The 22,905-nt window shown below is 44.9% G+C and overlaps 1 protein-coding gene across 1 annotated transcript in view; it reads left to right on the top strand.

Moving 5' to 3' along the window:
- The window catches only part of LRMDA (leucine rich melanocyte differentiation associated), a 1,104,744-nt gene that overhangs the window by 601,046 nt on the left and 480,793 nt on the right, over positions 1-22,905 (top strand). Inside the window, exons 4-5 of the mRNA XM_029245743.1 lie at positions 3,899-4,038; positions 14,546-14,663. Of these exons, the coding sequence (XP_029101576.1) occupies positions 3,899-4,038; positions 14,546-14,663 (258 nt within the window). The remainder of the gene's footprint in view (positions 1-3,898; positions 4,039-14,545; positions 14,664-22,905) is intronic.

Genomic DNA, 22,905 nt, shown 5'->3' on the forward strand with positions numbered 1-22,905 from the left:
CTTGAAGCCTGCAGACCCTTTGCCCAAGAAATTCCCATGATCAAGACATTTGAATGAGTCTGCCTCTCCATGGCCTCCTGTTAAGGGGTGTATCCAGATTTTGTGGAGTATGAAGCTTGCATAATTTGAGGAGGCCCTCTTAAAGGCAAAGACTATAATTACAAATGCAAAATTGGGTATGAAGATGAATGTTTATTTGGAATAAAAAATACATCAAAGCAAATTAAAAATTTTTTAGATTGATGGATACTGCACATTAAAATATATAGAAAACAATCTCCTTGATACTAAACGCATCTGTATAAGAACTTTTTTCTATTTCTTTTCTGCAAATTCCCTTATAAGTTCATTATGTAATTAAATTTTGTAGTGTTTTCTATAGAGAGTAGATAATTCCATCTAATTGAAAATTGATTTTTATTTTTAATATTTAGGGATGTTTCTTTCAGTTTCACCATTCATTATTGGTAATTTCACCACTGAATTATTGGTAAAAGTTTTAGAATTACTAAATTTTGGGAAAACTCTTACACATTTCTCTCGTCTATGAGCTAAAAGATTTCAAGACATTTCAAGTTAGTTGTGTTTGAGTACGTGTGTGTATACATACTCAGCAACTTAATATTAAATATTCTCTGAATTGATAAGTTCCTTAACTGTTTTATCGTCGTTTTTACGTTGGTCCCCACATGTGTGTGTCAGCATGGTGGGTGGTAGAAATATTACTGCAAGCCATTCCTACTGGTGCTGTTGTAGTAACAGACACAGAAATGACTACAAACCACAGAAACAGACCCACTGAATCCTAATTCAATGCCACTCCTTCACCATTTCCTCTTAGGTCCCCAGAGTTACTACTCCAGCTACTCCAGCATCATCCTACTCAAGCAGAAGTGTGACAGAAGTCCTACCAGAGAAAGACAATGCTCTTAACTGATTGTGGTTCAAGTAACCTACGTTTGCAGGTTTTATGAAAATGTGTGACCATGTGACTATATTTCCAGGGCCTTTCCCGGGACCCTGGAAAGGGCCTATGTAAGCGTGCAGCCCTCACGCACAAGCTCTGTTAGCTCTGTGGCACGTTTATGTACGAAGATTTACTCACATTATACTGGGCCTACTTCCCTGGATGGTAGAATGCAAGGCTTCCCATCACTAGTCACCAAATGTTGAGGCATGACTGGGACTTCAAGCCAACTCCGTTGCCCAGTGTTTCCCTAACTTGAAGATCTTGCCAGTTTTGAGTTCCATTTCTTCATGTTCTCACCTTCATGAAGTAGATGAAGAAAAGGTGAAGCTTTAAGGAATTTGTCTCTAAGAGGGTAATAGGTTTGGCCTGGACTTTGCCGTCCATTGCAGAAAGGGCTTCCCCTGGGTTCTCTAGGGCCACTGTCCACGTAAATACTTCTAATCACCTCACGTCAACACATCAGCACCGTTTTGGCAGGCTACTCTCTTGCAGTCTCACAAAAGAAATACTGCGCCAGCAAGCAAGAGTGATCAACTGTCTGGCTGCCCCCCTAGAACTAGCACCTGGCTTGAGGCTTCTGGACGACCTGATGGGCATGAGACCTAGTGCTCCTTGGAGCATCCAGTGGGTCCCCTGTGTGGGGCAGAGGATTGGAGAGAACCTTGAAGGGGAGAAACCAGGACTGGGGCTGAGGCCCATGCAGGTCCAAGTGAAGGCATGGGGTATCCTACCTGAATGATGCTGTTGGCCCCTAGGCAGTCCTGGTACTGAACTACGACTGAAAAATTTTTGAGGAAGACACTCCAAAGCACGGGGGCCCCTGAGGTGCCTCTGCCTGGGTCAAAGGGCAGCACTTGTAGAGTACTGGCAAGATTCCTTTTTTTTTTTTTTTTTTTCTTTTTTTAATGTATTGGTAATGACTGTGAAGGATCCAAAGATAGAACCTGCTGGAAAAGGCAAATTTTCCCTGAAATTGTTCACTGTCATTTTAATTGGTTTTATTTAAATGATTTTCTTCAAGAGTGTGGTGACTGAACTTTAAGAAGTAGTAAGTGTGTTTTATCTTGGGTGATGAAATAACATTAATGTTTTGACTCCTGACCACTTAAACCTGCTGTATTTCAAGCTTACCTCCTTGGTGGGACCTCCTTTCTCATCTTTTCCATGTGTTCCTTTTCCCATCATCCTCATTCCAGTGATCCTTTGTGGTCATTCCTGGATGTCATTGGTTGAAAATTTGAAAGTTTGATAACTTTGTTGTCCATTGTCCTGTCTTTGTTTAGGAAATGGGGCGTGATGTTGGCAGATGGAAACCCACACTGGATGAGGATGCTCGGACCCTCTTTAACTAGTTTTCCCCTTTGGCTTGTGAGCTTTGCCTTTTCACTGTCTTGGTCTTGCTCCCTCCCAGGGTCCGGTGCTTGTTCTTGTATATGATGTTGACATAGCTTGTGTATGAACAGTGCTTGAAGGAACTTAGTTTGGAAAATGTAAGGTTGAAGGAAGATATGTGAGCTTCAACCATCTGAAGGGCCATCACATGGAAGACAAGAATGACTTATTCTTTGTGACTCCCAAGTAGCTAAATGGAGACAGTGGGGTGGGAATTCCAGGAAGATTCAGTCCCTGGGGAAAGAAAAACTCTCTTCTTATGGTTGTTAGAGGTAGAATGAGCTTTCTTGTGGTGACCCTTTGGCAGATATGTGAGGGACTGGATTCAGACATTGGTTGGATTTGGAGTTCAGCTGACAAGCTGAAGTATGAGAAAATTGGGATGACATCCCACGGTTAGAGAGCATCGTCACAGAATAAGGGCAGCCCTTTTATTTCATTTTTATTTTCTCCTGGAAATGGTATCCTGAGTCTTTGACTCTTGTGTGCTGCATCCACCATCATGTGTTTAGCCCCTGTATGCTCTGCTGGCATGCATTCTCTGGCAAGGACCCCATTCTCTCTGCTGATACTGGCTACCTCTTCTCATTGATAGGCCCCTGGTAGTCATGCCTCTGTTCACAACCTGCTGAATCAGCTTGCCTAGGGCTCAGCTCTCTGTATGTGGCTTGGGAGCTGATGTGTGGACTAGTCCTTCCCAATGCCTGTGAGTCCCTGAATCTATGACTCTTGCCTTATTTGGTTTGGGGTCTCAGTGTTTATCTTGACTGAACAGTGGGTCCCACTGAGGGGATGGATCATGGAACACTCTCACCACTATGCCCCACCTTTTCTTTTTCATTCTGTCCTTCATAGAATATTGATTTCACAACAGATTCTCAGGAAATGCTTTCTGACCTCCCTGGCTTCACTGAAACTGTCCTGTTTGTCTTCTCCTCCTAGCTTTGTTCTCCTTTTCACCCAATCCAATGTCTCATTGCCACCAGTGAGGCCACTGAGCAATGCTTAGCTCCACAAGAGGCTGTCAGATCGTAAAGGATGCTGCTAATCCCTGTTTGCGTCCGTGCCATTCCCACGTTTTAATGATGAATTTCTCCCTAAAGGAGAACCAATATATTTCTGATGAGGCCTTTGGAAGTAATTCCTTGCTTTCATTACTAGAAAAAATAAAGTTTTATGGAGCTGCATATTGTAAAATATTTTACTACGTGGAATCTACCCTTCATCATTTAAAACAAAAATAGAACTATATAGGAAAGAAAAGTACAGTGAAACAGTTAAGCTCATTCATTCTTTCTTAAGTGATCTGGACTTAACCTCACCTGCCCAGAGAAAAGCTGGGCTGTGTCCCAAACAGTAGGAGGGAAAAACTAGCCATGCCAGACACCCACAGCAAGTTGATTTCAACCCTCACCCACGTCTTGTCCTTGGAGCAGACAGGACTCAATCAGCTGCTAGGCTGTGCCTGTCAGGTATGGTCTGTGCTCCTTGCTAAGCCTTTTGTCTTTCTGGACCAAGATCCTTAACCTTTGTCACATCACTGACTTGGAGTGCCTGCTTGATCACCTGGCAGAAGTGACACCAGCTCTGGAGTACCTCAGCCTGCTGGGAAATGTGGCATGTCCCAACGAGCTAGTCAGCCTGGAAAAGGATGAGGAAGACTACAAGAGATACAGGTGGGTATCTAGGGGTTTGAGCATCGTGTGAGAAGGGAAAAATGACATCTTTGGGGAGATAATATATTCTGGGGTGCATAGTAGATGTCTGGTAAGTATCAGTGGCCCCTTCATGCTGTATTAAACTTTCCCCCTTGGGTACCCTATAGCCAGGGTCTCCCTTCATTGAGGGTAAACAAGAGTCAAGAAACATGAAAAGATGTTGAGTGGTATAGGACAGGCATTGACAAACTTTTTTGTAAAGGGCTGGATATTAAATATTGTATGCTTTGAAGGTCGTATGTTCTCTGTCGCAACTGTTCAGCTCTTCCATTATAGTGCGTAAGTAGCAGTGAACAGTTGGTAAATGAATGGGCAATGCCATGTTCCAATAAAACTTTATTTACAAAAACATGCAGCAGGCCAGGTTAGACCCATGGGCTATTTTTTGCTGGCCCCTGCTCCTTGTCGTAAGATCTTCCTGTCTGCTTCTGAGTCACTATTTAGAGAGAGGGTACTTCCCACAAAGGTTTAGAGAGCTTATGTACAATCCCAAGAGGAAATCCTATGAGGCATATGGCTTTGTTCCATAAAGCTATGCCTCCGTGTCCACCAACAATGGGATTTGATGGGCTCCAGGTAGAAATGCTTTTTTTTCTTCTCTCAACTTCTGAACCATCTGCTTTGAAATACCTGATCCAAGCTCACTTCTCTTTAGGGAGTCTTTTTGATCTAACCCATTTTACTAAACTCATTTTTCCTCTACACTTGGAATTTTGTATGCTCTTGTTCTTGATTATTGTTTTGTAAATGTTTTGAATGATCTTTTCATATGTGTAGTGTAGCTTTTCTCTCCATTATGATGTGAGCTCTCATTAACACCCCACCTGAATCAATGTGGGAGGGAGGGAGGGAGGAAGGAAGGAAATGTAAGGCAGGTAAGACTACTGGAAAATAAGTTTGGGAGGATTGGGGAGAAAGGATAATGGTTCAAGAGGAACTGGTTCTATTGGGGTTCAGATTTTTAAATCTGTGGTGACCCACGAAGGAATGTAGTTGAGGGCATACATTTTATATAAAGGCAAAGCTGTAAGAAATAGTGAAGGTTATTGAACACTGTATGTTAAAAAAAACATACATATACATATACATGTTAGCAAGAGTACAGCAGAAATTCAGCTGTACTTCTTTACTGGGAAGAATTTTGTAGGAATCTTAGACTATTTTTAAGCCGTCTTAGAATAAAGCTCTATCCCTACTTCAAAAGAAATGCACTAAATCTTTTTTCCTCATGAAGATTTTTATTTGGGATGTGATACTGTCGATTTGAATATGATTTCTATTAGGAGAAATATGGTTAATATCCAGCGAGTGAATAGTTAAAATTTCTAAATCAACCTGTTAATCACTTAGAACTTAATTTTCTTCTTTAACGTTACTCTTATCAACTTTGAGTAGTTTAACAGCCTGATTTCAGCTACGAAGGGGTCATTTAAAACATTTTATCTTCTGGCAGCAACTTATTATAAGATATATCTTGGAAGGGTCAGGAGGTACAAGAAAGTTCTCTCAGTTAACATTTTTAGTAAACCAGTAATTGTTTGGGAAATTCTCGTTTGTTTTTCGACTTTTTTCTTTAGATTTCTGGTTTTAATGCTTTAAAATTGCCCAATAAATTTTATATATGTACATATACATGCATGTGTGTATGCACACATTCACACACATTCATTCTTTCGTTCACTTATTCATGGAGTTATATGTGAAATGAACTGTAGGTGCATTTTTTTTTTTAGAATGAGAGTAATAGAGTGAGGAAAATCTCCCACTCCACCTTACTCTATTCAGTCTCAAAGAAAAGGTTGTAAAGGAAAAAGAAAAGCTAATACTATTTTTGTTGTTATTGTAACTAGTCGCATTGGAAAAAATACTTAGATCCATGGTGTAAGGGGTCAGATCAAAAGATGTGATGTGGAGTCCAGCTTTGCCCGTGGGACCTTTAAAATGGGGAGGACAGTTTAGATCAGTGACCCTTAACCAAGGCTATACTTGTGAATCATCCAAGGCGTTTTGATTCATTTAGTGCCAAATGCAACAAAATAGTCAACAGGTGACTTTGATGCTCAGTCAAGAACTACTGGACTAAGGGATACTTAAAGTCCCTGTCGGCTCTGGTGTTCTGAGATACTGTCCTCCCAAGCAGTTACAGTTCCCCCTTGACCATCTCATACCATTTTATATATTCCATCATGTATATTTCTCTGACTACTTCATATATGTCGACATCCAGAGAATGGCTTCCAGAAAGTCAGGACTGCGTCTTCTTGCCCTTTGAAACCTTATCAATACTGAAAGTAGCGCTGGCTGTGTAATGGGGACTTGGTAACTGTTAACAGGAGGTGGCTTGAAATTACTGTTCCATCTGAGAAGCTGAGTACTTGTACAGAAATGCAGGGCCCTTTGGGCACCTTGGCTGCCCACTGCCTATTTAGAATTAGATCCACTTGGATGTCAACAAATGCAGTTAACAAGCAAGGAACTATCCTGCAGAATCTACCCAAGTGTTGGTCGTTGGGTCATGATTCTTTAGGGAGGGCTTGATTGTAGAACAATGATCGTTCTCCTGGGCTGGCCTGGGTACCCTCCAAGCACACCTTCCCCACTCCAGGTCTGTTAACCCCTGGAAGCTGTGGAGGGCTGGGGCTGGGGAGGCTGTGTGTTAGTGCACATATGTCAAGGTTGCCATCAGGAGCTGGATTCTAGAGGCCACACACAGCCGAAATCACATCTGGTCAGAACTACCTTAGAAAATCTGTAAGTCACCCACAACACCGGCAAAATGCTCACCCTCTGAGAGAAACAGGAACTAAGAACAGTGGAGGGAACGTTCAATGTGGGCCCATCCAGTTATACATCGACTGCACGGCCTCTGATGCTTGAGTGGAGTGGCAGGCCTGTTCCCTAGCAATTCTAGATTTTTTATTTATTTTACTTATTTTTTATTTCTGCTTTAACAAGCACTGTCACCCTTGCATTTGGGTGAGATGAATGGGTGGATGAGGGAGTTCTGTTCAATGGTCTGTCAGCAGCCCTGCTTTGTTCATCCTGGAGTCTGTGCTTCATTTGCCCCTGAGAAATTTTAGAGTTTCACAGTAAGACTTCTGAATCCTGAGTTCCTGTGGCATTTGGGTTTCTACAAAACAGTGTAGCCACCATTTGTTTCCTTTTGGTAAAATATTTTCCTGGCCCTTCATCCCCAAAGCGTGAGGTCAGCCTTCCTTCTAGCTGTTACCCAGAGCCTAATAGTAGGGCCTCTATGTAAATTTATGGGACATTTTCACTCGAAAATTGCTTAAAAAATGAATGATATTTCTACAGTTTACTGTTTTTCACTTTCAGTACATTTTTTGACAGTATGTCTTCTATTAATCATTTCAGCAGCAGTAGGAGCCTTAAAGGAGTGTATTCAGAAGCAAGAGCCCATGGCTCACTTAGTGCTGTCTAAGAAACTTCACGTTGACTGGCATCCTCTGTGGTTATGTGATGTAACATTTATAATATGTCACCCAGCCATACATCAAAACAAGTACGTCTCTTGTTTCATTTCCGTGAGATACGTTGATTTCAGAGAGGTCAGTCCAGTTTCAGGTCACATGGTGGACAACCACTGGACCAGAAGTGGGAAGTGACCAGATTTATGGAGCTATTGGAAATGGACCCACAGTTGCTTCAGTTTCTACTGATGCTTTCCTCCCCTCCCCCCCCCCACATCACCCCTTTTCCTTCCTCACTTACCCCTGTGCACCCAGTTGGATTTTCTTGGCACACGTCCCAACAGCAAAATGGGCCCCTTAAATGCGTGAGTGAGCATGAACATGCTCCCAAGTTGTTGAGCGGTGCCCTGGTCCTGCTGGGGCAGGAACTAAACCGGGCCTGGGGTTTCTCTGTGCCGTTCATCACAGCTCATAGCTGTTAACATGGTGAGCTGTTATAGCTCACCACGTTATTACAGGCGCTGAAACCTGCCCTTGCTTTGCCATGTATACACAGTGGGCTGCTATTTTGGAATGAATGTTGAATGGAGGTGCATGTTGAATGGTGGTGCTGGACCTGAAGATCCAGCAGCCTTCAGGACTGGGGCAGGAAAGGATGGGGAAGCCGAGATGAGCCAGGGGGCCACCACGGTACTAAGGTTCCCCTTGGGGCCTCCGGTGGACTTGAATACTGGCCAGACAATAAATGGGGAACTTGGATGCCCAGGACGGTCTATTTCTTGTCTTCCTTTGTCATTCTTTTCTTTCCTCTTACTGCAGGAAAGACAGTAGAGTGGAAGTCAATGGTGCACAAGTGCTAGACCTCAGGCATCAAATAAGGGAGTTGGTCTCATGGTCTCTTAGTGCCCCTTCCTCCACTAAATCCTTCTGTCACTAAATCCTTCATTCTCTCCTGCCACTCCAATCTCTGGTTGGCTTCTCCTTCCTCCCTCCTCCTCAGTAGGCCCCTCTGTATTCCTTACAACTTGAAATTATTTAAAACGTGACACGCTTTCTTTGTTGCCTCCCAGGGAGCAGCCCTGGGGCCTGCCCAGTGTCTGTCTCACTCAGCCAAGGGGAAGGAGGGAGGGACCTGCCATCGTCTGCTGGCCGTCTTGGGCTACCAGCATTTCCCAGCCATAGAGGAGCTGTAAAACTTGTGGCTTACATAACCCAGTGAGCATTTTCCAGCTAATCTGCAATCTGGGCTTTGAAGATCACAAGAAAGCAAAGGTCACGACCCAGAGATCAAAGTGACAGAAGCCCACAGCGTAATTGCTGGTGACCCTCTGTCGAGGGCCTTGGTCTGTCCTGTGGGTGTATTGTTTGCACTGAGACTTCAAACGTGCTGCCGGTGAACGGTGAGGGAAGTCAGCTGGCCTTGGCCGGTCGTCAGGCATTCATTAATGCTGTAGGTGAGCCCACCTCAGCTCATTAGACAGCATTGTCATCTCTCCACTCACAGTGTTTGTTCATCCCTCTGTGGTCTTTATTGACTTTTCCTCATGGTTCTCCTTCACCTGGAGATGTGAAGGGGTGATTAGACAAGGAAATTGGAGTAATAAGAAAGGAGGATATGGATGCATTTATTGTAAATTAACTTGGAGGCACATGGAATTCAAGCCAGCTAAAGCTTAAAAGAGGCGGGGGCAGCATGTAGCCCTTTCCCTTCAGGGCACAGATGGAGAAATGGAGGCTCAGGAAGGTGGCAGAGGCTGAGCCAGGATCACACAGCAAGCGAAGCCCAGAGCCTGGGCTCTTCCCTCTGCCCCGTTAGTCCCCATGCTTTTTGTTGGGAAGACCTCCCTCTTGTCATTTTGTCCACTCCCACCCCGCCCCCCAACACTTGAAAGCTTTGGTCTCTTCCATAAGCCGCATTTAAGCCGCTGCTAACTTTTCAAAATTTGTCAGAGACGTTTAGCTGTTGATCAGTGCTTTTGATCAGCATGAGGTAAGCAGTGTTAACCAAACTGGGTTGATGTCATCCAGTCCAGAGCAAAGAAGCTTGATGTTTTGTTGGCGCGCCCACGCTTTTCTGTTAAGCTTTGTGAAAGTTGGAGAGCAGTTCATGGATCACCCCTTGCTGCCCTTGGGGCCCCCGGGTGGGGCACCAGTCACCAGGTCTCCCCCCTTCCTGTGCATGGGAGCATGAAGGCAGCAAGAAGCAATAGGAAGAAGCATTGAGTGCTGTAAAAGGAAGGAAGTGGGGAAAATCCCAGTGATGCCACATCCAGTTCCCTCAGGATCTGGAAATGTGGTGTTTCTTGAGTAGAGTCTCCTCAGAGGATGAAACATGGCAGCCAGCCCCAGGAGCAGACATCGGAGATCTGTCTTGGTGTTCCTGTGGTTGTGCAGAGGGCCTGGGGAACAGCCGGATCCCCCGGGGAAGCAGATGTGGGCAGAAGACAATAGCATCCTCCCTTCCCTTTGAAGTCTTAGATGAAAAATGCCAGAGCTTTGGGATTTCGGTAGAGAAAATTGATTTGGGAGCAAACAAATAAACAAACAAAAAAGCCTTTCTGCTGTTCCTTTTGTCCCCCCTACCAGTTGTAGGTAACCGGTTACTTCCTAAGAGAAGTTCTTTCAGGAAGTGGAGGATCCTCTATGAAAAGAGAGAGAACCCGAAAAGCTCTGTGTGGGGCTCTCGCTTTTGGAGAATCTGTTAGCAGACAGAGACAGGTGGGTCTTTGAACAACTTCCCAGGGTCCCTGGTCTCCTCTTGATAACCTCACTTTCCGTATCACAGCCAGGAGGGCCCCTGATTTCACTCCCTACCCCTCCCAGCCCTGTGGCTTTCTCCCAGCCACCTTGGGAAGGTCAGGAAAGTTGGCATTGCCCTCTGGAGCAGGGGACCTGAGCCTTAGAACTTAGACAGATCTCTTTTCATTAAGCAGTGCCCTGGCTTAACAAGCAGTTTTATAAATCTGAAGCTGTCTCCGGGTGCTGCAGGATTTATAGACGGGGGTTTCTGCCATAAAGTGGTTTATGATGGCTGCCTTCTGTGTTATTAGTAGCTGTCTCTTCCTTCAACCATTGCTGTTTGATAATAGCTTTAAAACACCCAGAATTACTTACCTGCAAGCCCCATTCCCAATAGCCCCTGTTGACAGTCTGAATAAGTTTACTGCCCTTTTGTTGTACTTTACCTTCAAAACAAACTGATTGAACCATCAATAGCTCGTGGAAGCTGACAGAGGCATGTCATCTGGACTAGCCCTGGTGATTGCAGGTTATCTGGGGGAGTTAACCTTACTGCGTTGTTAACTGAAATGTTTTATGTACTGTGCAACTTTAGGATATGGCTGTGATAACCCCAGTAACTAAGTAATACATCACAGTAAAGAGATTTTGGTGCAACAAATAACCCTGGATTAAATTTACAAGGGTTGAATTGATATTGTAAAAGCCTTCATTCTGTGGCTTCGGGAATCCTCCCTTGTATTTTTATGGCAAACTTGTATTATACTCAGGATTGAAGCTGCAGCTTTTGACACCCTGACATGACCTAGAACAAAGGGAAATAGATCTCCCAAGACCAGAATGGGACAGGCAGGCAGAAAGCCCACTGGACTTACCTCTTGGCAGTAATGTTTGGAGCCAATTCCAAACCACCAAGGGGCACGAAGGTCTGGTAGATGTGGCTGCTGTCTGGGCGCTGGGTACCACAGACATTGGAGCAGGACAGACCATTAGCAGAACTGGAAAGGAGACTCTTGGTGGCCTTACCAACCTCATAATCCCAAAACGGTTATTCCTCGTGATGTTATTTTCACTTGCACGGTGGTTCGCAGCAGGCCTAGTAGCATCAGCCTCACCTGGGAACTTATTAGGATGTGAATTTGAGACTTCCTTCCAGATGTAGTGAATCACAAACTCTAGGGGTGGGGCCCTGCGATGTGTGTTTCAACAAGGCATCTGGGGGATGCTGATGCCCCCTCAACTTTGAGAACAACTGTGCTAGAATATAAGCTCGTTGAGAGTAGAGACCTTGTCTGTTTTGTGCATCACCTTATTCTCAGTACCTAGTGCAGTTCCTGGCAGGTGGTAGCTTCTTAATTATTTGTTGGGTGAGTGAATATGTAAGTAAACGAAAGAAGACATCTCTTAAGAGACGAACTTTGGGCCCTGAGCTGAGTTTCCGACTGAACTATCTGGGACAAGCCTTCCTAGTGCCTCTCAAACATCTTTAAGCATCGACCACCTGGAAACCCCAGGCTGGCCAACAGGATGGGAGTCAAGTCACCTCTAGTTTCAGGGGTGACTGGCAGCCTATTCCATGGGTATTTCTTTGGTTCTAAAAGAAGAGTGCTCTGAAAACAGCAGCTCTTTGTCATCTAAAATTTTTAACTAGCTTAAAAGCCAGCACTTCTCTCTCTCTCCTTTGATTTCAGGGCTGTGATCCAAAGTGGGGCAAAATGACAACGTGCTGTCTGTTGTCACCGTGGTTCCTGCCAGCCCTGTGAAGACATCTTTCATTCCATCATTAAACATTGGCTGATTTTCTAATACTGATGTTTTCTTCCCCTGAATATTCATCTTTTCCCACCCTACACTTAGTGGGTGTCTTTACTCCTTTGAGCGTCACTCCTGACATATTGTTTCCATCTGTACGTGTCTTTATTTGAAAGAATCTGTTGTCATCAAGACTTTGCTGCTACAAGCAGAAGATGGAAGTTTTTTCTGACACTGACTGAGGCCAGTGGGAGCTCTCCTGGAGGATAGAAAGGTCATTTGGGCCTTTGTAGAGCTTTTCTAATTTAGGGTAAGCTTAGGCTGCATTTGGAGAGGGAAATGCTCAGGGAGAAGCAGGAAAGAAGGTAGTGCATAGTTTGAGGCCAGGAAGGAAGCAGGAAGTACATCGTCAAATTTCCAAGACCTCAGATGTTGGTGTGGAAGTTTCAGGGGAGGAAAAGGATACACAAGAGAATTTAGAGTATTTTGACTTTAAAAAAGAGTAATATGAAGGCTGTGATCAGAGGCCTCTAAGCTGTTGTCTCTGGCACCTGAGTGATCAGCTAAATCTTTTACCTGGACAAGCACATGCGAGGCCATGGGGTGATGTGAGACCACCTGATGAATGGGGAAGCTGGCCTTGGGAACCCAAGGCTTTGCTGAGGAGGGAGGCCTGCTACACACCCCAAGTAACACCCCAAGTAACACGTGTACTGAGAGAAAGCTCAGGGCTTGGGCTGCTTTAGGGCTTGGATCTTTGAAGCCTTCTTGAGATTTCCTGTTCCTCTTTCTTTGTGCTCCCAAAGCTACTTTGTGTATAACCTCAAACTTGGCACTTACCTATGCTGATTTCTAATTTCTTTGGGTGAGTCTTTCTTCCTCTTTTAAGAGCAGGAACCATGTTGTAATCACCTCTGTATACCTAGGGTCTGGCACGTAGTAGGTGCTTAAGAAATATTTGTGCAACTGAAATGAACTGGTATTTTATGGAGTCCGTTCTAATGCTACTTTCCTAAATGGTGTGAGGGTGAGGGAAAAAAAAAAAAACTTGCTCCCTGCCTTCAAAAAGCTTATAGTTTAGGTGAGGACATTAATTGAACACCAGCAAAGCAATTAAAAAACAATAAAATGGGGGCTTCCCTGGTGGCGCAGTGGTTGAGAGTCCGCCTGCCAATGCAGGGGACACGGGTTCGTGCCCCGGTCCGGGAAGATCCCACATGCCGCGGAGCGGCTGAGCCCGTGAGCCATGGCCGCTGAGCCTGCGCGTCCGGAGCCTGTGCTCCGTGACGGGAGAGGCCACAACAATGAGAGGCCCACATACTGCAAAAATAAATAAATAAATAAATAAAATGTTAAATTGCAGGGTGCTGAAAATGCCTCCTGGGAGTGTTGAGAAGGGAGAAAGCAATGCGGGCTGCGGGTGCAGGAGAAAACTTCCTGCAGGTTGGGATTTGGAAGATGAGTGGGTACGGAGGAGGCTGGGTACAGGGAGAAAAAGTCAGATTCCCATGGAAATGATTTATTGCTCTTGACGTGGGGTCCTCACCTCTTCTTCCTAAGCAGGACAGGGTCTAAACAATTGATTCTTTGATTGATGGAGTATGGGGGCTTGATGGAGAGCATCTGGGTTGGTGACTACTATTGAGGAAGGAGACATATAGGCAGGTGTCTATATCTTTTATATATCTATTTATATGTTTATGTACCTGTCTCCTGGCCAGGCAAGTCTTCTTGTCAACTCCATACACCTGCTTGATAGTACATCACACAAGAGGTCAGTCATTGGGTTATCCTTGGAGGCCGTAATGGATCCCAAAGACTCTCTCCAGGGGAATGGAGACCATATAGCATTTTGGGGGCTATTAATGTCCCCTAGAAACCAACTTTCCTTGTTTCTCCTTGATGGAGATAATCTTCATAGTTCCAGTGTAGAAGTAACTCAGTGATGATGAGAAAAAAGTCCTCAAAACCCCTGTTGGATTCCTCAAGGGAGCATTTCTCAGCTATATGTGTTTTTTACTGCTATCCCAAAGTTGTCCAGGTTATTATTATTATCTTGATGGCAAATTAAAGTTTCTTGTCTCAGCTTCAAAATGAAGATTTGCTGTTATCTCAGAGATGAGAATGATCCAGATGACATTAATGGTATGATCAGGTTGTAGGTTATTTTCACTGAGAACTTCTTGTGTAGCAAAGATGTTGGGTTCATTTTTCAGAATGGTAGAAGGTAAACACGTTGATAGGATCTTACTGGCTAATCCAGGTGTGTGTGTGTGTGTGTGTGTGTATCTACCTTTGAGTCAAGAGCAACCATTGGTGTATATTTTGAAAGTTTAGTTGTGTATCTGTGTAAAATAGAACCATTTGGATTTCCCCAAAGAGTGGTTATTCATTCTTTGTGAAAGAAGAGAGGAGAGGCAGGAACCAAGGTCTAAACTTCTGAAGACCTAATGGTGTAGTTCCCTGCTCATCAGACAAATTGCATGAAAGTTTGAGGCTGTCACCCCAGTCTTCCTGAGTTACCTCTGACTGTTCTCTTCCAGATGCTTTGTTCTGCACAAGCTGCCCAATTTGAAGTTTCTGGATGCTCGTAAAGTAACCAAACAAGAACGAGAGGAAGCTTTGGTCAGAGGGGCGTTCATGAAGGTGGTGAAGCCCAAGGTAAGCCCTCTACTGACTGTTCTTTGCAAGGAGTTATGCCTCACCTGTTGGGTACTCTTTGACCCTGGAGGAAGTCCTCCTATGTGTTCAGAATGCAGGAGGGATCTCACACCAGGATTTCATCCATGGATATACTGTTGGCCAAACAAGAAGTAGAACTGGGTATAAACTGGGTCTTCCTGTAACCCAGCCTAGGGGACCTTATTGGAAAGGTGATTTCAGGCAGATGGCTCTTGTACCAATAAAGCAGCATCATACATAGTCCAATGGTGACGTTCCTGGGGAGGATTTCGGGCCTCCTGGGAAGATGTTTTATTTACAGGGTGGGGCCTCTGCAGGTCTGTAGCTAAAAAAGGAGAAACAGGAAAGCATTGGGCATTTACTGTTTCTCAGGGGGGTAGTATTCCTCTAGTGCCTCAGAGGGGCCCTTCTTTCTTGGGACCAAAGGGTAGCTGGGGGAGAGTGATTTTCTCTTGTCCACAGGTGAGGGCTCAATAGCTCTTGGAAATATTGTTGGCAGGGAAGGCGATTTTTTTGACAATGTGATCTGGGACTGGTGTGTGCTTCCGTCGTGTTGCTCATGGGAATGCTGTTCACTGACCTTCGCTTCGCCAGCTGAGTCTGCTTCGAGGCCATGGGATTGAACGTGGCGTTATCTTAATGACAGCGTTGATGAGGCAGGGGAGATTTGGCTTGGGGTCCTGGATTCAGACACAAGGAGATTATTAAGGACATGGGCTTGGGAGGAGCTGGGGTCCTTCAGTGAAGCCTGAGGCTGGGGAATGGACTTGATGACCCCTTTGGAGGTCCCTCACTGCCCTGGAGCTCTGTGGCGCTATGGTCACTTCCTGTGGGATCCTAGCTCGTGTGTGGAAAACACTAGCCCAGAAATCCTTGAGGTCTCGTTTGTCCTCGCTGATTGACTTTGAGCACTCTGCACACGCATTGGAAGTGATTAAGAGGGAAAGAGGAAAAAACAAACAGAACCAAAACAGAAAAAATGCAACCTCTTCCGTCAAGTTGCTCAGCTGGCAGCAGACCTCAGGCCACTTTCTTTCCCTGAATCCATGAGGTGCAACTTATTTCCCGTTATGCTGAATAAAATTGCTAACAGTTGTGGAAATATATGATATGGAGAGTATAATACTGGCAGATAAATGTATTGTTACCTGTTTCAGCATGTGGGAAATTAATTGAGTGATTCGCTTCGTAGCTATTAAAGTGTTAACAGTTTTACTAATGGAGGCACCAGTTTGATGTATTGCTCATGACTGCCTTTAGTTATTCCAGCTTTTGTCCAAAAGAAATAATTCATTTCTTGGCCTCCTTTTTTTTTTGGTTAAAAGATTCCAGAGACAGCCCGTGTCACCAAACCACAGTACGACAAATAGACTGTTTATAGTATCTTGGGTTCCTGCCCATCCTGAATTTCTCACCGTCATGTATACATGCATTTTATAGAATAGATGCTATTTCTCCTGCTCTCATTGTCTTTGGCATGGAAGCTCTGGAAATCTGGAGGGTTCATAAAGATATACCCATCATACTGGGGTGGGGTGTCAATGTCATCCACTACTGTTCTAAGGTTCTTTGTGTCCAGGTATGTGAGTCCTCACATAATCTTCTAACGTGGAAGGAAGGGAACGTTGGCTTACTGTACAGATGAGATAACGCAGGCCTCGAGACGCTATTTGGGCTGCTCAAGTCACCAGCTCATCATTGCTAGAGCCCGCGCTTTACCTGTGTGTCTGACTGCAGAGCCTACATTCTTCCACTCCGACCTCTTACCCCTGGAGCACTCATCTCACCATTCTCCCCATGCATCTCTCTGTCCAAACAGAACCTCCAAGGAAGGCCTAAGTGAAGAAAAACAGGAAACAGCAGGACTGTTCTGTTGGAGTAGAGATGGGGGGAACTGAAGTCCTCCCCTGCCTCTGAAAGCAGGGAATGACTCCTTAGCATCCAGCAGTAGCTGGTTCTCCGAGTCGTTAGCACCATCATCAGAAATGCTCTTCAAAGCTCCACATCAGTTTCTGATCAGTTACAGAATTAGCTCATGTTTGTGTGGTGGATGCTACCATCCTTACTAACTGTGTTAAGCTTTGAAATAGCCATTAATTATTTGGAGAGAGACATAACTACTCTGACAAAGCATGAGGACATTTGGTGGTTGTCCTTTTGTAGAGTTCCATGATTTCCAAGCTGGAGAGGGCTTCAGAACTCACCTGGTCTGTGCTTGTATTTTATGGGTGAAGGAACTGGGAGAGGACGTAGTTCCCTAAGGCCCCACAGTCCCTTGGAGGCAGAACTGGGACCAGAACCCAGACCATCTGGGCTCCCAGTGAAGTGTTCTCTTTACACTGTGATCCTTTAAGTGCACTGGAGGATTTCTCTGTGTTCTGGTTTCATATCAAGCTGTATGCCTCTCATGAATGGCAGGCAGTTCCCTTCTGTCTGCTGTTTGCTGGGCAATGTGCTGGTACTTCTCTTGCAGATAGAAAGAGGCCAAATGAGCTCCTTGCTGAATTAATAAATTGGGATTAAAAAGGCTGGTTCTCGCCTGCTCACAGTATGTACAGACATATGTTTGTTCCTTGCAGGTGTTGTATATACGCTTTCCATCTCTGTGTGTGTGTATATATATATATACTTATATATATACATATATATATATATACATATATATATATATATATGTATATATATATATATATATATATGTACTAGGAGGTATGTTTACACCCGGAGTCGGCTTCTAAGTGGAGAGCAATTTCCTCTCCGTGAATTGCCAATGCTGTGCTGAGCACACTTGGTGAAGACCTATTTTTCATCACGGACTCGGAATCTCAAGTTGGCTTCTGTCCTTTCTGAGGCAGTGACGTCCTGTTTTGCTTACTTGGCAGAATGCACTGATGGATGATCAAGGGGGCCGTGATTTGGGGAGCTGTTCTCATTTTATTCCTGACATAAAGTATTTGGGAGAATGGAAAATGCCTCTCCAATCACAGCCCTTGCCTTGGAGGTGGAGAACGGGCAGTCTGGGTGTTCATGGCTGACGCAAATGCAGAATCATCCAGTAACTCATAAACCCCCTAAGTCACAAGGGTTTGATCTGGTACCTGGCAGGCCCCAGCGCTTGAAGTGCGGAGTTGGCTCTCGCTCCCTCTCACGATGACACATTTCTCCTTCGTGGCTGCCTTTTGGCTTTTGTTGTTTAAAAGCTGCCTTCTGTCTGAGCTCTGATTGTACAGAACGATGCTGTCATTCATTAGGAAGTGACAGCTAACGTTGCAGTGGCTCTTCCAGACTCTGTGTGTGTGTGTTTAGTGAATGGACCTACAACAGCTAGGCTTCGTTCATTTCCCAAAATTTTAAAGAAAATATATATCTCTGTCAAATATTGGCCATCGCATCATGCCACTGTCAATGCAGAGAGCACCAAGCTGGACGCCTAGGAGGTGGTAGACCGCAAAGAACGGATTCTGTAGTGACCAGACCGTGAACCCCGCTCGCTGCTCTGGGAAACGTAGATCAAATCAGTGCAGAGACCTGTCCAGGAGGGCGTGTGTGGCGGGCACGCCAGCCCTGCACGTCAGAGAGACAGTGCAAGAATCCAACAGTTAGAATTGCTTATTATGTCCTGGCTTTGTAATTATTCATCCCTGTTCTGGCAAAGAGCACAGTTGTCATTTCTGTGACATAATTATTTAAAGCTGAGCCCTCTTGTTTTACAGGCACTTACAGGAAGTTGGCTACCAACAGTTTAATCTTTGTAATCTTATAGAAGCGATGGGAGGCACAGCTACCAGGGCAGCTGGACCAAGAACCTCAGCTTCTATTAGAAAGTGTTTAGACATGTGTGTTTTTGCTTGTAATCATGACCCTTCTTTTATAGGTCATAGGTTTGTTTGTGAGTGTCAGTGTGTCCTTGAAAATATGACATCCGTGTCTTTATGTGGGCACACCTGGGTTTCCTATCCTGTGTAGCTTGTGCATTTGTGTAGTTTTGCATATTTGTGTATGTGTCTTTGGGTATTTTTCTTGGGGGGGGTGCACTATAGAATGTGCGTGTGTGTGTGTGTGTGTGTGTGTGAGAGAGAGAGAGAGAGAGAGAGAGAGAGAGAAAGGGGAAGGGAGGAAAGGAGGCATAGGGAGACGTGATGTGTTAAAGGAATAAACATGTACCTTTGGAAATCTTTTTTATTCTTGTCCTTAAACTGCAAGTTGAATGCTATTTGGGTCCAAGGACAACCTGCTTCCCTGACTATACTACATAGTCCTGCTCTTGACACTTGGAGTTGGGCCCAAACTTCCCTGGGTACCTTTAGTTTCTTCCATCTGTGTCTATGTTTTTGGAGTTCCAGGCAAAAGGCAAACTAGGATAAAGACAGGGTGTGGAAGCATCTGGAAGCCCACTCTTTGTCAGGACAAAGCTGCTGCGCACCTACTGGGGTGTCAGCTCCATGAGGATAGGAACTTGCTTTTGTTCGCTCCTCTATCTCCAGGGCTTGGTCAGTCACAGAGGCTCAGCCAATACTCGTCAAAGCGATGAACTGTGAACAGAGCATTTTGGAGGATCCATCAAAAAAGGTGGTCCATTTTTTTTATTGCCTCAATATGGTCCTCTGCAAAAGCAGGAAAGGGACTTTTACCATAAGAAAATGTAATAACTTGGACCTGTGTGTTGGCAGAAAAGAGGGATTCTGGGTCGCATATTTGTTTTTCTAAAGGATTTACCCTGGGATTACTTATGATGGCAAAACCTACGGCCATCGTGATCCCCAGGGCCATGGCTTCTCCATGGGGCAGCTTTGCTGGGATGGGCAGCAGGGGTGCAATCCGAGCTCCCTGTCACTGCTAATGTGTTCTCTGAGCCCTTCTCTCGGAATCCTTCTGCTCATGTTAGGGATTTTAGGGGGAAAAAGTAGCTTTTCTCGGAAAACATGTTGGAGCACTCCACAAGTCTGTGGGTTGTTAAAATGAGATTTTCCCTGTCTTAGCTGCTCTTATGCTTTCTCTGTGCCATAAAGGAGCACTGTCTCATGGCTTGTTTGGTTTACTTATTGTTTTTTATGCCTAGCCTAGTTCTTCACTAAGTGCTACCTTGTTCTAAAGCACAGTGTGTATGTCTTTCATATATTCTCTTACCCCATGGAGCCAATTGCAAACATGTGAAAGGTTATCCGAAATTACCTCTAGATAGGTTGCAATTACTAACATTTACTCTATACTCGATATTGTTAAAAATACATATTTTACATAAAGCCTGGGTATGCCTGTAAATAAATATTGTAAACCACATGAACACGCAGTTTAAGTGGGCAATAAGCCGGTAGACATTGAAAGTTCTCTACTGTGCCCAGCTGTCAGAAGAAAACTAAAAATGTCAGTTGATTTTCTAGATATTTCTAACTACCTGAATATGTTAGTGTTTTACGGTTCTTTTCTGTTTTCACACCGATGTTTCTCGTCTAGAGACATATTCAGATTCTATTTCCGGTTACTTTATAGTAAATTTTGAAGGGAGGAAAAATCTTTAATTCTTTTTTGGAAGATGCTTAGGCATTGTGTTTAGAAACAACTTCAGAAGCCAAAAATTTGCAGTTTGTTTTTCCTTCTTCTTTCTGATTTCACAGTTTGCCACATTCATTTGATGGGGGAATCACTTGTATTTCTTCATTTTTAGCACCATGGCCTCCTGTGTCTCAAATAAATGCTTTCAGAGTATTGCTTTTTGGAGACCATGTTGGTAGCTTTTTTATGGCCTTGCTTTTGGATAGCAACCCTCTGAAATCAGAGATAGACTGTTGCAGAGAAGTTGTGTCTCCAGCACCCTAGAGATAAAGCGCCCTAGCAAAGCCCTGTAGATAGGAAATTGAAACCACAATAGAAGGAAAGTGAATAGAACTGTAGTTGATGGTAGCAGCCTCTGAGAGCCATGCCCAGATGTTCTGGGGGCCTGTGCAGGTGCTACACATATAGTACACATCATTCTCCATTAAGCCCAGCATCTGATGAGATATCATTGTGTCTCTGTTGGAGTCGTTGGCTTTCACTGCACCCCGTTGGCCCAGCTCCACATTCATCCTCTTTGTGGCCTCTAACATGCTGGCTTTTTTTCCAAAGATGTTTGGACAGACACATGCCTAGAGGATCATGGAAGTAAGTGGCATTTTGGGGGGAATGAGATGTGTCCCTAGCATCATTTGTACAGCCTCTGGAACCCATCCATTGGGAGAACTGTGGTAGATTTCATTATTTGTCTAAAATCATTCCACTCCTTCTGCCCTTGCCATGGCTTCCCCTTTAAGAGAGAAGCATACCTCTGCATCCCATTGACTTTGGACTTGGCCATGTGGCACTTCGGCCAGTGGGATGTGAGTGGAAGTGACAGCATGCCAGCTCTAGGCCAAGGCCTCACGAGGCACTATGTGTTTCCACTCACCCTTCTTGCACGCCCGCCATTTGCTGTGGAAACCACATGAAATGCAGGTTGAGAGGACACACGCTGAGATTAAAGCCTGAATCAGAACTACCCCAGCCACCCTCGGACCTCTGCACAAGAAAGACATGCTGGTCATAAGCCACTGAGGCTTTGAGGAGCACTGTTGCTGCAGAGACCTGACGAACACGTAGGCTGTCCGTGCTCACATTCTGTCCTCTGGCCTTCCCCGGCCACTTGAACCAGGGCTCTTAACTGAGACACAACTTGGGGTATAGTGAAGTTCATGGCAGTTTTGGGTGTCACAGCACCAACTTCGGTAGGCTTTCTGGTTGCCTCACTAATTAGGATCGAAGGCCAGCCTCAGGGTCGACTGGCTGCTTAGCAGTGGATTATTAGTCGTGATGAAACTTTCCCGATACGTGAGTCAAAGCCACACCTAGCGTATATTAGGTGTCCACTGTGTATTAGATATTGTACTAGCGACTTAATATTATCTCTCAATTTCTCTTTGAACTCGAATCTGCCAGTGATGATCAGAGAACTTGCATACATCACTTAAAATTACAGAGCAGTGTGGAATCCAGTTCTTCCCCAGGCCCACTTAGGCCCCTAAGCTCATGCCCTTTTTCCTGTATACCTTAAATTTCATCATCCAGACATGGAGATAGGATGAGAGGCAGGAGAAGAAGAGCAGGACGACCAGGCCATGGAAGGGAGCCCGAGGCAACTTTATAATTTTCAGTTTTGACCTTGTGACTACTCCCTCCAACCCATTTTGGTGAAAATTTGTGGGCTAGGCCGAGAATGGCAGGAGCCAGGCGGTGGAGGGCTCTGTTGATTAGGCAAAGCTTGCAGCTTATTTTGAAGATGAAGAGGAACCTTGGGAGGGTTCAGAGTGGGAGGGAAGTGTGGGCAGGTCTGTGTTTGGATCCCTGGGTGTCTGGCGGGCGGGGGTTCGGGGGGCACTAGCGCTCTGTGTATACAGCAGGTGTTTTGGAAATCTGTACAGAGGCAGCTGCCGGCCCGAGGCCACCCAGCAGGCGGAGCACCCAGTGTTGGTGCTCAGGTGGCCACGCAGGTCAAAGAGCTGGGGCCCAGAGGCCTCCCCTGACCGCAGGGAGGGGTCTGGCTGGTAGCGAGCAGCTCACATGCTGGGATGAGGGGAAAGCCGATGGCTGTCAGAGACCCAGTAGTAACTCGCCTGGCAGAGGGTCTCTGACATTCTAAAAAGTCCTTTGACACGTTCTTACCCAGAAGACCCTGTCCCCTATGGTATCAGCTGCCTTAATTTTAAGGAATGAATTTAAGCCTTCTTAACTGAGCCATGAGAAATCCTCATTTGTGTGATCTCTGGTAATGATTGAGATGGAGCCTTACTAGCGGACTATGTCTGTAATCTGTACATTTCCAGCCTGACATTTTCTTGATCCACTTTAGAAGACTGTTTTTGGTATTTTCCATTTGCAATTTAGTTTTTTTTTAAATTATTTTTAAAAATTAAGCTTGACGGGAAAGAGAAGAGGGGAAGAGGAAAATAAAGACGCTTCCTTAAGAAAGTGTGTTCTCAGAGCATAAAGTTGGGGTGCTGATTTCAAGTTACCCATGTTTAAAGCTCACATCACCCTGTATTCCGTGTGCAGCTCAGGGCTTGGCAGGGAGCTGTCCTCCTGAGCAGGTGCATTGGTAACCTGGGGCAACACCTTATCCTTAACATGCTTTACTCTCCTTGATCTCCCCCCACCCCCGCCAACACACACACACACACACACACACACACACACACACACACACACACAC

This window comes from Monodon monoceros, unplaced genomic scaffold (genome assembly GCF_005190385.1).
Source record: "Monodon monoceros isolate NGI ecotype Baffin Bay Population unplaced genomic scaffold, NGI_Narwhal_1 Super_Scaffold_4, whole genome shotgun sequence".
NCBI lineage: Eukaryota > Metazoa > Chordata > Mammalia > Artiodactyla > Monodontidae > Monodon > Monodon monoceros.